The sequence below is a fragment of the Calonectris borealis genome, chromosome 3 (genome assembly GCF_964195595.1).
Source record: "Calonectris borealis chromosome 3, bCalBor7.hap1.2, whole genome shotgun sequence".
NCBI classification, from domain to species: domain Eukaryota; kingdom Metazoa; phylum Chordata; class Aves; order Procellariiformes; family Procellariidae; genus Calonectris; species Calonectris borealis.
Window position 1 is genome coordinate 8,316,480 of NC_134314.1, and position 16,470 is coordinate 8,332,949.

The 16,470-nt window shown below is 44.0% G+C and overlaps 2 protein-coding genes and 1 long non-coding RNA gene across 6 annotated transcripts; 2 read left to right on the top strand and 1 right to left on the bottom strand.

The window, feature by feature from the left end:
* The first annotated feature begins 356 nt into the window (after positions 1 to 356).
* Positions 357 to 6,796, top strand: TP53I3 (tumor protein p53 inducible protein 3). The gene is made up of 6 exons (XM_075144946.1): positions 357 to 679; positions 2,325 to 2,467; positions 3,144 to 3,411; positions 4,613 to 4,825; positions 5,433 to 5,629; positions 6,435 to 6,796. Exons 1-6 carry the CDS (start codon positions 400 to 402, stop codon positions 6,621 to 6,623), a joined length of 1,290 nt encoding a protein of 429 aa, XP_075001047.1. The 5' UTR covers positions 357 to 399; the 3' UTR covers positions 6,624 to 6,796.
* On the bottom strand, positions 597 to 7,220 carry LOC142080097 (uncharacterized). 3 transcript variants are annotated; one of them, XR_012672865.1, is made up of 3 exons: positions 5,382 to 5,471; positions 4,350 to 4,778; positions 597 to 1,695 (listed from the first exon to the last, which is right to left on the bottom strand). It is a non-coding gene; the product is annotated as an uncharacterized LOC142080097 (long non-coding RNA). The 3 variants fall into 3 exon arrangements; XR_012672864.1 differs by having other exon boundaries at positions 597 to 1,698; XR_012672866.1 differs by lacking the exon at positions 597 to 1,695 and adding an exon at positions 6,908 to 7,220 and having other exon boundaries at positions 4,692 to 4,778; positions 5,382 to 6,536.
* An 8-nt stretch (positions 7,221 to 7,228) lies between these two features.
* Positions 7,229 to 12,486, top strand: SF3B6 (splicing factor 3b subunit 6). 2 transcript variants are annotated; one of them, XR_012672863.1, is made up of 5 exons: positions 7,229 to 7,424; positions 7,757 to 7,875; positions 10,319 to 10,457; positions 10,959 to 11,425; positions 12,102 to 12,486. XR_012672863.1 is itself a non-coding variant. In XM_075144949.1 (4 exons), the coding sequence occupies exons 1-4, from the start codon at positions 7,395 to 7,397 to the stop codon at positions 11,046 to 11,048; spliced, it is 378 nt and encodes a 125-aa protein (XP_075001050.1). In that variant the 5' UTR covers positions 7,229 to 7,394; the 3' UTR covers positions 11,049 to 12,486. The 2 variants fall into 2 exon arrangements, 1 of the variants encoding a protein (XP_075001050.1); XM_075144949.1 differs by having other exon boundaries at positions 10,959 to 12,486.
* Positions 12,487 to 16,470: the final 3,984 nt, after the last annotated feature.

Sequence of the window (16,470 nt, forward strand, 5' to 3'; positions counted from 1 at the left end):
TAGGACACGGAGAAAGGCATGATCTGGTCCTTCTCCCTCTGGGGGAAATGAAAAAGCTCAACAAAGAGGTGCGATCAGGCAGCTAAGACATCAGGTAGAAACGCACCGGGGTGACGGGTGTGAACCAGTAAACTTTGAACACCGCTGTCTTACAGGAACAGAGCACGATACAGCCTCCTCAGGTGTATATATAGCATAAGGACTGTCACAGCTCACATGCCCTTAATACAATTTAAGTAAATCTTAGGTCTGCACTACTCCGAGTTCAGAAATCAAACCATCAGTTCAGAGAACTGCCCGAGAACATACAAATACGCACGCATCCAGCGGATCGGCACAGCAAAGGCATTAGACCAAACCTCCCTGTGTGCTGGGGGGGAGCGGCGGATCTCCACCTCAATGCCAAAGGGGAAAGTGGATTTCTGCCTCAATCCGTGGAACAAACCAGGTCCGTGGGTAGAAATAATGGTGAGATGTACTAACATTTCTGACTCTGCTCATGTCTTTTCCTCCAATGTAAAACACAACCTCGTCCTGTTCCACCCCTTGCCTCGCTGGGGAATGGCTGATAGCAAGGGCAGAGCTGGGAGAGGAGGAACTGGGATCAGACTCTGTTCCCGAGGACAGGCTGGGGTTGTTTCTGGTGCGGAGAACGTCCTCCCTTCTTTACAAGAAAAAGGTGAGTCACAAATTGTGCTTGGGAATCACATAATTTCTTTAAATTGTTGTTTTGGGCTACTGCTGGCAGATCTGACAGTTTGAAGTTGTTGCACTTGGTTGGAAACTTGGCTTTCAATTCCTGCGTTTTTTTGTGCATTTGAAAGCAATGTAGGTATTCGGATCCTCACTGTATTTTTTTTTTATATTTTTGTGGGTCTGCTTCTAACAACAAAGACAAGCATTTATAAAAATGCAGGTTAGTGAACTGGGTTGGAAGAGGGACAAAAGCTTCTTTTGCATCTTATTTTTAATTGACTAAATTTGGACACAATTAAGAAAGCAGAAGCATCTGTTACGGGGTTGTATCTGGTGGGCTTCCCATTAAATTTTTGTGCTAATACAGACAAATTTTGTGGGACTGGATTAAATGGTTCAGCTGAAAACAACAAATAGACAGCCAGCCTCAGAAAGAAAAGCCTTTAAATTACATTTTATATGAATAACTGGAAGTGTTTATTCACTGTAAAATAGCCATAGAGCACCACCCCGTGGAGATTTACATTCCTGGGGTTTCAAGGCATTTATCATTCCACATTTGCACTCTTACAACAAATAATTAAGTATGCACTTAGTTTTTTCTGTGCAGGTATCATAATGCAAGTGATTTTTACAGAGGGCATGGTGGTCTGATACACAATGCTGTTTACTTGAAGAGGCTCTGGCTTGCAGCCCACCCTGCACACGTGTTTGGGTGGCAGCCCTATACTGTATTCAGTATAGTACCAGCTCTTGGGAAGTAACAGAGTCGTCGTGATTCTCTCTCCTCATTTCCTTTCACGTAGCACCCATGGGGCGGAGGGGAGACTGCTCCAGATTTGATTTTGCCAGGTGGGAGGAGGCTTGACATCTCAGCCCATCTCAACAACTGCTGGTGCCAAAGCTGAGGAACCCAGGAACAGTGACTGAGGAGTTACTTGAAAGACTCCTGCAGCAGTGGGACCCTCTACCAGCGCACATCAGGCACACAGGAATCACCTGCTGCGGCAAGGGAAATAAACAAGAATTTTTAAAACCATTTCTTATCTTTCATTCGCGCCAACTCATCGTCGTGCCTTTGTTATCTTCAAGTTGCCATCTACGGGCTGAATCGTAAGGCAGCACTTACATGACTTAACATGTGTCAAATAAAGGCTCTTTCTGCTGAGAGTTTTAAAACCCATTTACATCTACTATTTTAAGGGCCTGTGTCCTGTAGTCATTTGAGCACTGGGGTCCTAATCATGCAGGAAGTTGAGAGCAAAGGATTTTATTTTCATTTGCGTGCTACTTTTTACAGTTAAGGTGGGTGGGAGGACAGCGCTGCTGATCCACGCACAGCTCTGTGCAGGGTTAAGGCCTATGACTTGATGCAAGGTAATCTTCACGGTCAAAAGGCTTTTGCAACGGTATGTTAATGCGTCCCAATGTTAATGTGTTTCATTGCATTATAACTCCTCAGCTTTCTCTGGCAGCCCTCCCCTCTTCTACCTTTGAACTGTGTCACAGTTTGCATTGTCCGTCTGCAGAGTGGAGTCTGTGGAGCTGTGGTTACTGAGATTTTCCAGCTGCACATAAGTGCCTGCATTCATGCTGAGTTTTTTGAGTTTGTTTTTTTTTTTTCCCAGAGAAAATGCTGGCAGCCTATTTTGATTGCCCAGGAGGCCCAGAAAATCTCTATGTGAAAGAAGTGATGAAACCGCATCCAGGAGAAGGAGAAGTTCTTGTGAAGGTCTCTGCCAGTGCTCTGAATAGGGCTGATTTACTCCAGGTATGTGTATGTTAAGCAGATTTATGCTCCTGAAAATGACACCAATTTTTCAAGCCCCTATCATGTGAAGTCTTGACAAATCTGAACAGTTAAAAGAGATTGGACCTGGTGAGCATTTGGATGGGAGAGTTCATAGGGCCGAAAGAAGAGATGTCTGTTGATTCAGCAGATGTTTTTATCTGGGTCACTGCAATGGTGGGGTGGCATGGAAAGGCAGCTGCCTTTCAAGAAAAGATGTAACACCAAAGCTCTGGTCTTTCTAGATGCTTAGACCATTCTCTGGGCATTTGAGATGAACGTGAAATGTCCACTGGCTCAATTCCAGCATGGGAAAATCACAAATTGTTCAGTCTGAGCTGCTTTAATTTGAGCTGAAAGCCACGCTCTGCAACTGGAGACCGTAATACCTCCCCAGCATGGATTTGGCCTGGACAAAGGGGACTTGCAATAAATTGAAATTGCACACAGAGTTTTGAGAATAAAACATACTTAGGAAACAAGAAGTGTTGCCAGAGGATAGAAGATCCTCAAATTACTGGAACATTTGCACAGTGCAAAATCAGGATTAAATAAATTGGAATTTAGGTTGGAGGCATGTGAACAAAATATTGCATGTCATTACACTCATTGATGTGTGGCTTTTCCTTCCCTTGCCCTCTCTTTTCTTTTATTTTAGAGGAGAGGGAAGTACCCTCCCCCCAAAGGAGCAAGTGATATTTTAGGCTTAGAAGCAGCTGGGAGTGTGGCTGGGCTCGGACCTGGCTGCAAGGGCCAGTGGAAGATTGGCGATGCAGTGATGGCTCTGCTCTCCGGAGGTGGCCAGGCAGAATACGTTACAGTACCCGAGGGCTACCTGATGCCAATTCCCAATGATATGACATTTATTCAGGCTGCAGCCATCCCCGAAGCCTGGTTAACAGCATTTCAGCTGCTGCATTTTGTAGGTGAGAGGCGTATTTGCAAATATATCCCACCAAAACAGCTCATCTTCCTTTCTGTTATGAAATCTTCTTTTTGTTGCCTCCATTTGAATGCTGTTTGCCTTCGAAGAGCCTTTCTCTGTTGCTCCATTCACGTGGATCAGAATCCTGAAATCTTGACCACATCTCCCCAGTCACAACTTACACTGCTGATTGCATATTTACAAGGAAGGATATGGAAGGATGGTCAGTTTTTCTTTTAATCTGTATTTCTCAGCTTGAATGGCAATTTCCGTTAAGCCTAAACCCTGAAATAACTTACATGTTCTCCGAACAACTGAAAACGCATCCTAATTCTAAAGATTTGACTTCGCTGCAGGTATGACCATATCGTGAACTTTCCTCACTAATTGCCTGTGGATCTACAGTAGACAACATCGTCTGTACCTTGATCCACAGAGACATTAATTGTAGGTAAAATCCCCTCTGAGCTAGACATAAATTCACTGTTCATTTTGAAAATGTGCTACAGAGACACTAACAATAGCACTTGCCAGGGTTTTCCTCAGTTGACAAATACCCTTCTTCCACCCTCTTCAGCGGTAGCACCTAAAAGCTCCACTAAAGAACAGGAGTTACAAACAAGTAACTTTCCTCACTACCTGAAACGCAGACTCGCTGCGAGCACTGTTGCTTCCTGGGGGTCTGTGGTCAACTAGGACCATGTCTCCAGGACTAGTCGGTGCCTCACTTCCACTAGCAACCAGTGGAACACAAACAAATGCATTAGGGCAACCGGTAGATGGTAAAATGATAGGTAGAACTGGTCCTTAAACGTTACCCAGCGCTTCTGGTATTTCTCCGTTGTTGAGTGCCTGATTTCACACCATTAACATCCTCCGAGTGTGTTTTCTGTTGGTGGCAGTGGATGGTCCCAGTATAAAAAGGCTGACTGCCCTCACCTAAGCAGCTTGGTCACGGATGCCCGGAACTGGACAGGGCCAAGCTAAAGTCATTCCACTGAAGTCAGTAAAATGGAGTCCTGTTGGAACACTGCAAGTTGTGCTAGTTCTGGATTTGTTTCTTCTCTGAAGGATATGAAGATGTAAACATAGCCCACTCAAGCGCATCTTTCAGCTTCCTCTTCAGTATTTTCCACCCTGATGATGTTTTAATCCAAAGGTGATGCCAAAAGGGTAACCATTTCCCTTACGTCCTCCTTCAGGTAAAATACAGAAGGGCGAGAGAGTGTTGATCCATGCTGGAGCTAGCGGAGTTGGTCTGGCAGCCATTCAGCTGGTAAGACTGGCAAAAGCTATTCCCATCGCGACAGCAGGAACTCAAGAGAAACTGAAAGCAACAGCAAACGTCGGAGCAGCTGCAGGGTTCAACTATAAGAATGAAGATTTTAGTGAAAAGGCCTTGGCATTCACCCAAGGTAAGAACGTCTATGTGAAAGACACTGTTACAGTTGAGGAGGAGTGCGTACCTCCTAACGTATATGCACATACACTCAATTTCAACTGTCACCTTAATCGGTGAAGCAGCACACAGTAATGACCCTGTTAGCACAACCTAACATCCTGTTCAGCCCAAGAATCTATCTTTCCTTAGTTTAATTATGCTGTTTTCTGCATGGACTCTCTTTGGCTTTGTATTCATTTGGGGCATAAATATTGTGCCTGTGTCACTGTTGCCTCCATAAGGAACTGTGGGACCAAATCCTCACGCTTGTCTTCGTAAGTGTTTGAATACGGGAACAAAACTTAGTTCTCTTACTGTTAAAAAGATTTAGCTTTTCTAAGCATTTGGGGTGGTTTTTGACAGAGTCTGCATCTGCATATCTATGATTCTTTTTTTGTGCCCGATTCTAGAATTCCTTACAAATCATTCTGCCAATTCCTAATTTCAGTAGAAAGATTTAAATAAGAATTGCAGGATTGATTCTGTATCTATACAGAACAAGGGTTTAGTTTTGCCTGAAATTATCTTACCTTTAAGGCAGCTCAACTACATTGCTGAAATCTCTTCTGTTTCTACTTGAGGTTCTGGAGTAGATATTATTTTAGATTGTGTTGGTGGCTCATACTGGGAGAAGAATCTCAACTGTCTGAGTACTGATGGCCGGTGGATTATTTATGGACTACTGAGTGGAGGTGAAGTGCATGGAGATCTGCTTGCAAGGCTGCTTTCCAAAAGAGCGAGCATCCATACAAGTCTATTACGATCACGAGACAAGGAGGCAAGTAATGGCTATCAACAGTGTATACACTTTGATCTTAAAATCGATGATAGTTTTGAGAGCTTTCTTTTGATACCAGTGTTAAAGCAGAATCTAACGCATTATTACCAAAAAAGCACCACCTTCAACAGTTACTACATACTTTGGAAAACATTGCAAAATTAAGTTATAATTTCCTGTTTTCCTGTTTCTATTTTTAGCAAATGCCTCCTTTTTACAACTACTGAATCAGAGGAATGATGCCCAGGTCTTCTTAATGTACTTTACAAGTACCATAATTTAAAGATTTGGCCTAAGAAAAAACAAAACTGAAGTGATCAGGCAACTTGATCAAGTCGGGGGATGGGGGGGGATGGGGGGGGAGAAAAACCTCTATTAGATCATTTTTCAAAGTAGAGACTGAGGCCATTTGCATGCCCAGAAATTACCAAGGGAAAATCACTTTATGTGGAAAAATCTTGGATACTACAGTAAAAGACAGCACTGTAGAGCCCTAGGATAGATTCTGTCCACAGCCTAATACATAATATTCTCAAGAGTTTTATCAGTTTGCGTTTACATGGTTCTGCACTGAGCTTATACCACTTGTTCGGAAAATTTCATTCAATTAAAATATGATTAATCTAAGAGTTTTCTTCTTATTTGTAATTTACACCTGTCGGATGTTGACATGTCCATCTCACTATAGGAATGTCAGGAAGAGTCTCCCTGAGAACTGTGCACATTTTGTACGCTGTCCTTAGACATACCTCTGTGAATGAAATGATTGGAAATAATCTTCAAAATGCTTTCATTTTTTCTTCAGTATAAGGAACAGCTGGTGAAAGCCTTCACAGAAAACGTGCTGCCGTATTTTTCTGGAGGAACCTCCCCTCATCTCCAACCACTTGTTGACAGCGTTTACCCTCTGCACAAGATTGCAGAGGCACACAGGATCATGGAAGGAAACAAGAACATTGGCAAAATTGTCATCGAAATGCCTGCTTCATCTTAAAGAAAGGCCTACTGCTGTAATTGTTTCAGGGACAGAATCGTTACGGTGTTTGACAAGCAGAGAATCTGCCATTCCTGCTTCCAAACCTGGAATGATTTATTGTGGGAGGAAGCCCTGAAGGAGGGGTAAAGCAAAGCCTTACAAGACGCCATCTAATAAAAAGGTTCACGTTGCGGCTCTAGCATCGTGCCTTGAACGTGCGAACAAAATGTCGGCGAGCGCTCCTCCATGCAGGAGAAAACCGCCAGGCACCGACCGCCAAGCTCAGCTCCGAGTCACTTTACCGTCTGCTTTCCAGAGCTTTCTCCCCCTGCCTTCACCACCGGCCGCAGGCCAGGCTCTTCACCTGACAGGAACGGCCACACGGCGCCCAGCGGCGGTCGCGTTCCCCGCGCACCGCCTGTTCCTGAGGCGCCGAGGCGGCGGCTGCGGGGCTGCCGGGCCCGGCGGACGCCGCGGGGCACCCTCCCCGCCGGGGGCACGGGGAGGGACAGCCTCGGGGCCGGGGCGGACGCGGCCGGTCACCCAAAGGGCTGAGGCGGCCGGGCGGGGCCGGGGGGCGGGGCCGGGGGCGGGGCAGTCACGCGGGTCACGTGCCCCCCCGCCCGTTCGCGGCGGGGCATAGCGACTGGCGGGCCGTCGCTTCCGGCGCGGTGCAGGCTGGGATAGCATCCGGGTCCCCCGCTGAGGCGAGCGGCGCGCTGCGGCAGAGGCCCGTTCCCGGCCGGTGTTTCTCTCCCAGGCGGCAGCCCCCTCCCTCCGACCGGCGCCATGGCGATGCAAGCGGCCAAGCGAGCCAACGTGAGTGCTCTCCCTTGCCCCCTCCCCGGGGCAGCCTGGCGGGCTGTGAGGCGAGGAGGGGCCCACCGGCCCGGGGCTGAGAACAGGCCTTCCCGCCCGGTCTGCGCTCCTTCCGCGTCCCCGGCCAGGGGAGTCCTTCCCCCTCCAGGCAGGCCTCTTGGCTGACAAAAACGCGTCAGGTTTGTAGCTGTGGGGGGTTAAAAAAAGGACCAGCGAAGCCCGCGGACTCTGTCAGTGATGTTAGCCCCCAAGACTTAGCACGGAGGCTGCTGCTTTTAAGGTTCGAAGTGGGCGCTCTGGGTCTAACGCACCGTATGTTCTTTCTGCATCAGATTCGGCTGCCTCCAGAAGTCAATCGGATCCTGTATATTAGGAACCTGCCATATAAAATCACAGCGGAGGAAATGTATGATATTTTTGGGAAATACGGGCCTATTCGACAAATCAGAGTGTAAGTATTTTAGTTTTCTTTGAAAAGTTAAGGATTTTATGTGCTTCAGTATATGTGATGTTATATGTCAGTATTCCTATTGCAGTAGGTGGCAACTGGATTTCACAGCTGTAAAAGTTAAATGTACTTTAGCAGTATTCCTGTGTGCCAAAGATGGATGTGATGATATTTCTCCTATGTGTGAATTCGTTAGAAAATAATATTGCTGGTAGGTAGGGTGAAAAAGTTTAAATTTGGTGTGAACTTAGGTAAGTTGGTAAAAACATGACTTAATCTCTTAAGTAAATCTTAAATACAGCTAACCCTTTACCTTAACTAAAGGTAAAAATAAGAAAGGCAAAAGCTGAATACAACCAGTTTTCATACTTAATGAGTATTAGATACTTAACTAATGGAAATTAGAGATGTTACTGTTGCTGCTGGACCTGTCAACCAGAAACAAATACCAGAAATGACTCCCTGTGTGTCACATACAGCTTGTCCCTGAGCCACGTAGTCCGTGGATAATAGCGATCTGTCTGTAATTTTGTTTTAATGTGCACTGAGATTATACATGTCTACAGCAAATCTGAGGCTCTTCTCTTTAGTTATTTCAAATATTGAAGACTTGAGCTCCAGTGTTCCTTGTTAGCCTGAGTACTGTCTGAATGCTGTGGATTAAACCATAATTTCATCTGGTTAGTATTAAGTTCTGCTAAGTTTCTAGCAGAAAGAGTTGGCTGAAGCTGGAATTCAGGAGGAGCTTTTGAGAACCGTAGTAAGGCTGGTTGGAGTATTGACACTTGTACAAAAGGTACAAAATATTTTTCCTTCTGAAAAATATTTAGGAAAGGGAGGGGGAGGAAACAAAACTTAGTGTTTAATACTTAAAGCTAAAATGTTGTAAGTTACATTTCCTTTCTATTTGTACATCTATTGAAATGTAGTTTATATTGGATATGGGTTTTTTGTACTGCTTTTATCCGGATGTTGTCAAAATAACCTGCAGCGTCTCTGAATTCTCGACTAGGTTGCTGATTGGATTAGAGCAGAATGTATCCCTGTCATTTATATCGCTCTCCATTTCCCTATTCTATGAGCCTGGGATGGGTAATTAATGCACAGTACGTTTAATTGTTTTGACTATGCAGGACTTAAATACGTGAACAGTTAAACAGACCGAATTTTACTACCCCAATTAGAAGTGCTCATTCCAGAGCCATAGATTAAAAATGATTGTTCAATGTACGGAATAAAGTGAGTTCTACGTATAGAATTGCCTTCAGTAAACAAACAAGGACAGGCGGGACATACTGCTGATGCTGTGTTGGAATGTGTAGCTAGTGAGATCCTCCTCATTCAGGGAAGGGCAACAGAAGTGCTGGGGAAGTGGTTCCAGGACCAAGGGATAGCATAAGCTTACTGCTTGGCTAAATAGGTGGAATTCGTCACTAATAAGCATAAAGGAGAACTAATATTTAAAGTTTCTGAAAATGTGTAGGTTGGAACAGTGGGACATAAAGAATTAAGACATATCAGGGGGACTTTCCATCATAGCGATGTGCTGGCGTATGCATCCAAGAGGGGACTGCAGGCAGCCTCCCTGCTGGTCATTCAGAACCACCGCTTCGCATTGTTTTCCACAGAAATCCTAACATCATCACGAGACAAGGCATAACGTGGAACTCCCTTTGTAATGACTTTTGCGCTTTGTGCAGTTTTTATCCCATTCTCCTCTTCATTTTTGTATGCATCCTGTGTGGGTATGTGTGATGTCGTTTGTCCTCAGGAGTTCTCTTCTAAGAAGCAAGCACCTTAGAGAGAGTTCTTCTGATTATTAAGTTCACTGTAACTGTCTTTTAGCTGAGATCTTTCGGATCTGTCAACTGTTGTCTCTCCGGGCTAGTTAGCGTTATGTGCCCAGACGTGTCTCCGGTCCCTCAGGCAAAGGAAATTGAATTGATGGTCCGATAGGTGATGGTTGTGCATCTGAAGTGGTCTTGGACCAGCGGGGCTGGTTTGACTCTTCTAAATGGACTTTGTGATGTGCCAAGAGCTGTATTCCATTCTAGGGAGACATCTGATCCAGACAGCCATTAACTGACAGCCTGGTCTTGTAATATTAAATAAACCAAGCTAATCGCTGTAATGAAAACTTAAAGTATTTCCAGAAATATGACAGCCCCTAACAGCAACAGGTTCTGCTAGTTGCTGTGGAAGGTGAATTCCCGTTGGACCATAATGCAGCACACGCTCTGTCACATTTTGCTGTCATCTCTGACTCTGAACTGTAAGTGGAGATTGGTGTGGAAACCAGGGATGCATTTTAATATCTAGAAAAAAATAACAATAAATTGTTTTTTAGTGAAGTTGCATTAGTTAATCTAATCTCAGTCACTACTAAAGACTAATAGAGCTATTTCCTGTTTATTTTGTTTAACATTAAAACTGATCTTGCTTGCAGTGGCAACACTCCTGAAACTAGAGGAACAGCGTATGTAGTCTATGAAGACATCTTTGATGCCAAAAACGCTTGTGATCACCTGTCAGGATTCAACGTGTGCAACAGATACCTTGTTGTTTTGTACTATAATGCAAACAGGGTAGGTACACCTGGGGTTTTTTAACTTACTGTGAATATAGCTAGCACAAAAAAAATTCAGTTTGAAAAGACAGTTGCTTGGATAATTTTAAGAAACAAATCCAAACTGGTAGAGGGAATGGATTGGATAAATTGTCAGGATTTCATCTTTACTTGGTGATTTGTGTGCAAAAATGTACCTTTGGACCAAGGGTGTGGAAAAAATCATGCTTCTGGTGAGTGTACTTTGGAGAAGAGGTAGCAGGGGCCTTACACCTGAACAGTTGCACCAGGATGTGAGGTCTTGTTTGCAGGTAAAAAGTCTCTAGGTCTTGATGTTCTGCCAGTTACTGATGGTGTCCAGGGTAGTGTGGCATTCTCCGAGGCTGAGGATTAAGCAGCGCTGTTTGTGTGTGGTGGTGGTGTAGTTCGCAGTGATGTTAGTTGTGGTTATGGGGAAAGAACATGTCATAAGATGAGATTTTTTTTTTTTCCCTCACACCTTCTATTTTCCTAATTACAGGCATTCCAAAAGATGGACACAAAGAAGAAAGAGGAACAGCTTAAGCTTCTCAAGGAAAAATACGGAATTAATACAGACCCACCAAAATAAACTGATATTTTTGGAAAACTGTTTACAAGCCCTGCCGTTGAGTTCTTGGACTAAACATAGGAATTCTCAATCAAGTATAACTTTTTTTTTTAAAGAGTCAAATTACAAACTTATCAAATTAAATCTTCACATTAGAATTAAATATAAAACATCGGAAGATCTGCTTTAAGATTAAATCCCCCTAAGTGGACATGGCTTCCCCGAGTTGTAAGGGTGACCTGGTAAATGCTGCATAACCACAGTCCCGTCTCTAGCAGGACCTTACCAGATGGGACTGAGCACGCCGAGTGTTTTGCAGCTCCTGACGTTCTGCCCGGTCTCCAGGGCAGATTTGATAATAGAGCTCAAGGGGCTTTGTGCGAGCTGCCTACATGGAGGTAAATTTCCCTTGCTACTTTCTGAAAATGGAGTATTGCAACTAGTCTCCCTGCCACAGGGATTTTTGTGTTTTTTTTAAAAAAGAAATAAGTATGGTTTGATAGTTCATCACACCTGTACATATCGTACACAATTTATTGCGCCTTTCTCCCTCTGGGAACATTTGAAGGAGCCTAACTCCATTACATGATCGTTAGGCTACTTCTTACTAAAACAAAGCAAGCCCAAATCCATCTTTAAAACAAAGTTTCTTTTACAGACTGTAGAAAACAAGCGGCTTTTTAAAATGCACCAGCTGCTTAGGTGACTTCAGTCAAAATACCTTGTTCCCAGTGATCGAGATGAAACCGATAAGCTGCAGTAAAACAATCTTGCTCTAATAGTGCGTTGCTGCAGGGCTGACTTAATGGCATACGAGGTCTTTGTTACGCGTGCCAGGGTTGTACTGAGGTTAGTAGGAGTGACAGGAATACACTTCATGCCTTTCAATGTTAAGTAGAGATCACCCGACCAAAATGAGACAGTAGATGATGGTGTTAATTTCAGATACTTGTAGTGTGATTGTTTTCTACTCAGTGTATTTGAACTGTAATACATTTCATGTACATAAATTTTAGATGTAGTATCTGGTGGAGGAAAAAGAAAACATGTAAATTTTCTGGCTCTTTTTTTCAGCACTCATGTTCTGTGAATAAAAATTAGTGTGATAGAGTATGCACAACCAGAATATTTTGGAAGTGGAAAAGAGTAATTTCTGCCTCTGTTCTCAACAAGCTGGAAGTTCTGCGAACGTTGGTAGTTATCCTCTCGGGAGGATTTATTTGCTTGGATGTGATGTTCAACTCCCTGACCATACAACTTCCAGCCAGTGCAGAACATGGGCAGATGCAAACGTACTCTATGTGAGGATTTGTAATTTAAGTTCAATTTTTTTTCAGTGCATTATAATGTCATAAAGGAATGTTTCCATTTTCTTATCCTTAGATTTTCATTGAAATCTGTCACTTAAAAAAACGTGCTGTTCTTGTGTCCATTTAGTAAAAAAATACCTATGTTTCTACATAGTTTTGCTTTTTTTCCATCAAGGCTTGCTTTATGCTGTGCTTTTTCTGCATGTAACCTTTCCTTTTAGATAGGAAGTCATTTGTTCAGGTGATACAGGTAAGAATGCGTAGAGCGTCCGTCCGCACACGTACGTGAATGTTCGCGCGTGTTCAGCACCGGAGTGGCGGGGAAGGCCCAGCCGCGGGTACCAGTCTCCGGCTCTCAAGCGGAGGAGGTCCCTTGCAGTTGCTGTGCGCGTTGTTCCACGGCTGGGAGGCCTGTGAAGGGTGGCAGTGACGCTCCGAGCTGGCTCTTTCACCCCTGCGCACCAGGGAGGAGGCAGCTGAACTGGCTTTCCTGTGATGGCAGCTTTGTGGGGGTGCTCGAAATCCCACCCTGTGCCTGACCAGGGAGCGTCCCCCTGGGACGGATCTCCCTGCTGTTGCAGACAGGCCCTGGGGGCGCGAGCGAGAGCTACCTTTAGCGTGTGTAGGAAAAAGCCTTGTCCTTACTCTGTGGCTCTTCCACACCTGTGTCCCTCCCTTAAAATTGACGCTGCTTTTTGCAGCAAGAAGCCTTGCAGGCCCCAGTGAGCCGTCCCTGAGGTCGGGAACAGGCAAGGGGAGACTTCGAGCCCGCTGGCGGCTGGGGCCACATCTGTGAACTATGGAAACATAAAGCTCTGCTGCCGTGTTGTTGCCAGCTTTCCCGCTTGCCCAGCCCCATACCACTTCTGTCAGGTGCAGCTGTGATGCACATACATTAAATGCAAAGCAGCTGTGATCTGCTGCCGTTGTTCTTGGGTGAGCAGTCACTCCTCCTACCCCAGATCAGTTTTCAGGTCTCGTCCATCAGATGAATACAAATCTAAGTTTCTCAGGCAAAAAACAGCTTGTCTTAAAAATGTTTAAATGAATGAAATCCTATTGGAGGTCTTGCCTCTGTGTGAACATCCATCGCTTTTTAATGGTTACAAACAACCCTCCCCATGTATGTATGTCTTATATGCCATGTATATACATACACACACACGTGCCGAACGCTCGGGTAACTGGGGCCATTTAGAAGGCTCCTTGCTGTAACAGGAACTGGAGGTGCTTGTTACCATGCTGGATTTATGCTTCTAATAAATAATAATAAATACTGATAGTAGAATATCAAAGTGCTAATAACAGTGCCGTGTTCTGCCAGCCTTGTTTAAAATCATACGCAAATACTGCATTGCTTCTGTCAATAGCAGCATGGTGCTGGCACTACAGTGTCTGTTTTGATGAGGATTTGATGCTGTTTGAAAAACATATATAAAAAGCAATTCTTTAGGGTAATAAGATTAATAAAAATTCCTTCAATGAATCCTCAAGATCAGCAGCTTTTGATTTCTCGGAGAGCTCAGCTGCTGCCTTTCATTAAATATTCCATTTCATACTTTTTCTTCTAGTGCCTGTTCAGGGCTTTCAATGTCCCTGCACATGTAAAATGAAATAATAATTTGTACCTGCAAGACAGAGGGAATGGAAACTGAATGCCTGGAGGATTGTTTTGATGAGGTCTGCTCAAGATTTTGTTTGAAATGCGATATCAAAGGACAGGGAAATGAGTTCAGTTATATGAATGGCAGAGGGGGCAGCAAATAAGGCAGATGTTACCAGCCTCGTACTCTGCATCTGTGCTGGTTTTTGTGTGTGCTCACTTCCCATTTAATTTTTCAGGAAGTAGGGCATGAAATTAAGCCTGGAAGGTCATTTTTTTCCATCAATGCTGTTTAGAAATTAGTAACAAGAGCATATCTGATTACACAGGCAATGACAGTAAATTTTTCCCAATCCATTATATAGTGGTAATAATTATATGTACTGTGTTGATCGATGATACAATTAAATAAATTAACGCATTTGCAGTCAAATAAAGAGCTGGAGATTACATTTCCTTGAAGACTTAATTTCCCTAAGTATCACAAAGCACAATTAGTTTTCCTTTCAGATTTTTTTTTTAATGAAATTGGCATGAAAAAATGTAATAATCTCTGCTTCCAACAAAAGTCTCTGCAGAGAAAGGATGATGAGGGAGAGTGCTTCATCAACCAGCTGTAATAAGGATTTTACAGACTCGGTAATGGCCGGGTTGTACTGCTGAGGGCAAAAGGAAAGTGCACAGCAGCTCTGCAGATAGAGGCGATAAGACTGAACACGATCAGCTCTTAAAGCCCAGCAGGAACACGTTTTTCGCTGGTAAGAAACCTAGCAGGAGCTGAAGGGCAGAGCAATGCCCTGCCTACTGCTTTAGACGCAGCAGACGCTTGCCAACAGCAGGACCAAGAGATGATGGAGGGAACGTGCAGCCATTCCAGGTACGCTGAGCCAATCCTGCTTTCGAGGCATTCAAGAAAGGTCCCAAACCACGTCCTTTATGTTGCTTTTTTCTGTTTTTTAATGAGCAACTAACTTAAACTTGGCTGTTGGTAGGAGCAGCTTTAGACCAATGTGCTAAATTGACCTGTTTGACAGGCGCGACAGGGCTACGTTATGTTTAACCAAGACATCTATAGGAGCTCACGCCTGCAACTGCTGCAGTACAGCCTGCGGTCTGCAACCCAGTGCTGAAATCGAGACCGGCGACAGAGGCCAGGGCAAGGAGAATGGGACCTTTAAAAAGAATTTGGGAGAGCTAGTGGGCATCAAACCCTGGCAGGTCTAATTTCCTATTTATTAACAGGAAATTAGCCTGTCCTAAATAAAAGAACTATTAGTGAAATGTGGATGTGTAACCTCACTGCTGCAGTGATCCTAGATTTCCACCAAAAAAAGGGTCCTGAAAGGCCTTTCGTTTCTTTACAGAGAGGGGAGCAAGAAAAGCATTTACTCCACCAACCCTTGGTGAGTAACAGTCTGTAAGAGATGGGTTTTATGGGCTTACTAATTAACAAACTCAAATGCAGCTTTGTGGGTAAAATGAACATCTAGAGACAGAAGAGCGCGAGCTGCAGTCACCGGCCATATTGGCAGTCTTGCTTTTCGGTGCTCCTTTTCTCTCTCATCTGCAGGAGGTATCACCTGGAGATACCGACGTAGCTTTCTGGTCTGTCTGCTCGTGGTAGGTGTGTTCTCCTTGCACAGACTCGCACAAGGAAATAGCTCACCACCTGCTTGAAATCCTTCCATCAAAAAATCCATTAGTTGAAAACTATGCAAATAGTTTATAGTCAAGTTAAATAAAAATAACATCGTGACCCAATGATGCTCTTTTTTTTTCTACAGCAGAGGGGAGAAATCAAGTTTAGGCAAAGCAAAATAACAGCAAAGAAAGAGACAGCTTCGCTGATCAGGTCCTGCTCCTAAAACCAGGTAAATGACAGTCTATGCATCTTCCCGTCTCCAGAGGAGGAACCAGCATTTCGTGAATTCATATAACCATCAAACGAAATAAATATTGCTCAGTCGTGAGTGCCAGGAGCCCAGCGCACAAAGTAAGTTTGCAGGCTATGTAAACAGCATCAGAAGATGCAGCATGCAGCTTAGAAAAACCCGGTGTGTTCAGTGGCCACATCATCCCACAGTTCAGATTTGTTTTGTAAGGTGGATGCACGCAATTCTGCTCTTCTCTGAGCAGAATTCTCTCTGAGCCTTTCTCAGCTCCAGGGGACAATTTAAACCTCTCTGTCCCAGCAGCCCTTACTTGCACGTTCCTGGTCCCTCTGGTCCCACAGAGATCTTCCACTGTACCATCTATAACAGAAGCAGTGCATGGAATTATGTGTATTTCATATAAGAAGAGAAATAATGAATGGGTTGATGATTGTTTGAAGAACTTCTTATACACCAAAAAGAATTCCAGTGGCCAGAGGAGAAAAACAGGAAATAGAAACTGTAAAGTATCTGTAAAGATTTTATTGTTTTGTATATATACTTTTAATTCTTAAATGAGACAGTATTTTTTAAAACAGCAGCAAGCAGAACGTACAAGTTGAGAAAAGTGGCAGCGCAGGTAACTCTGTTTGGCTAAT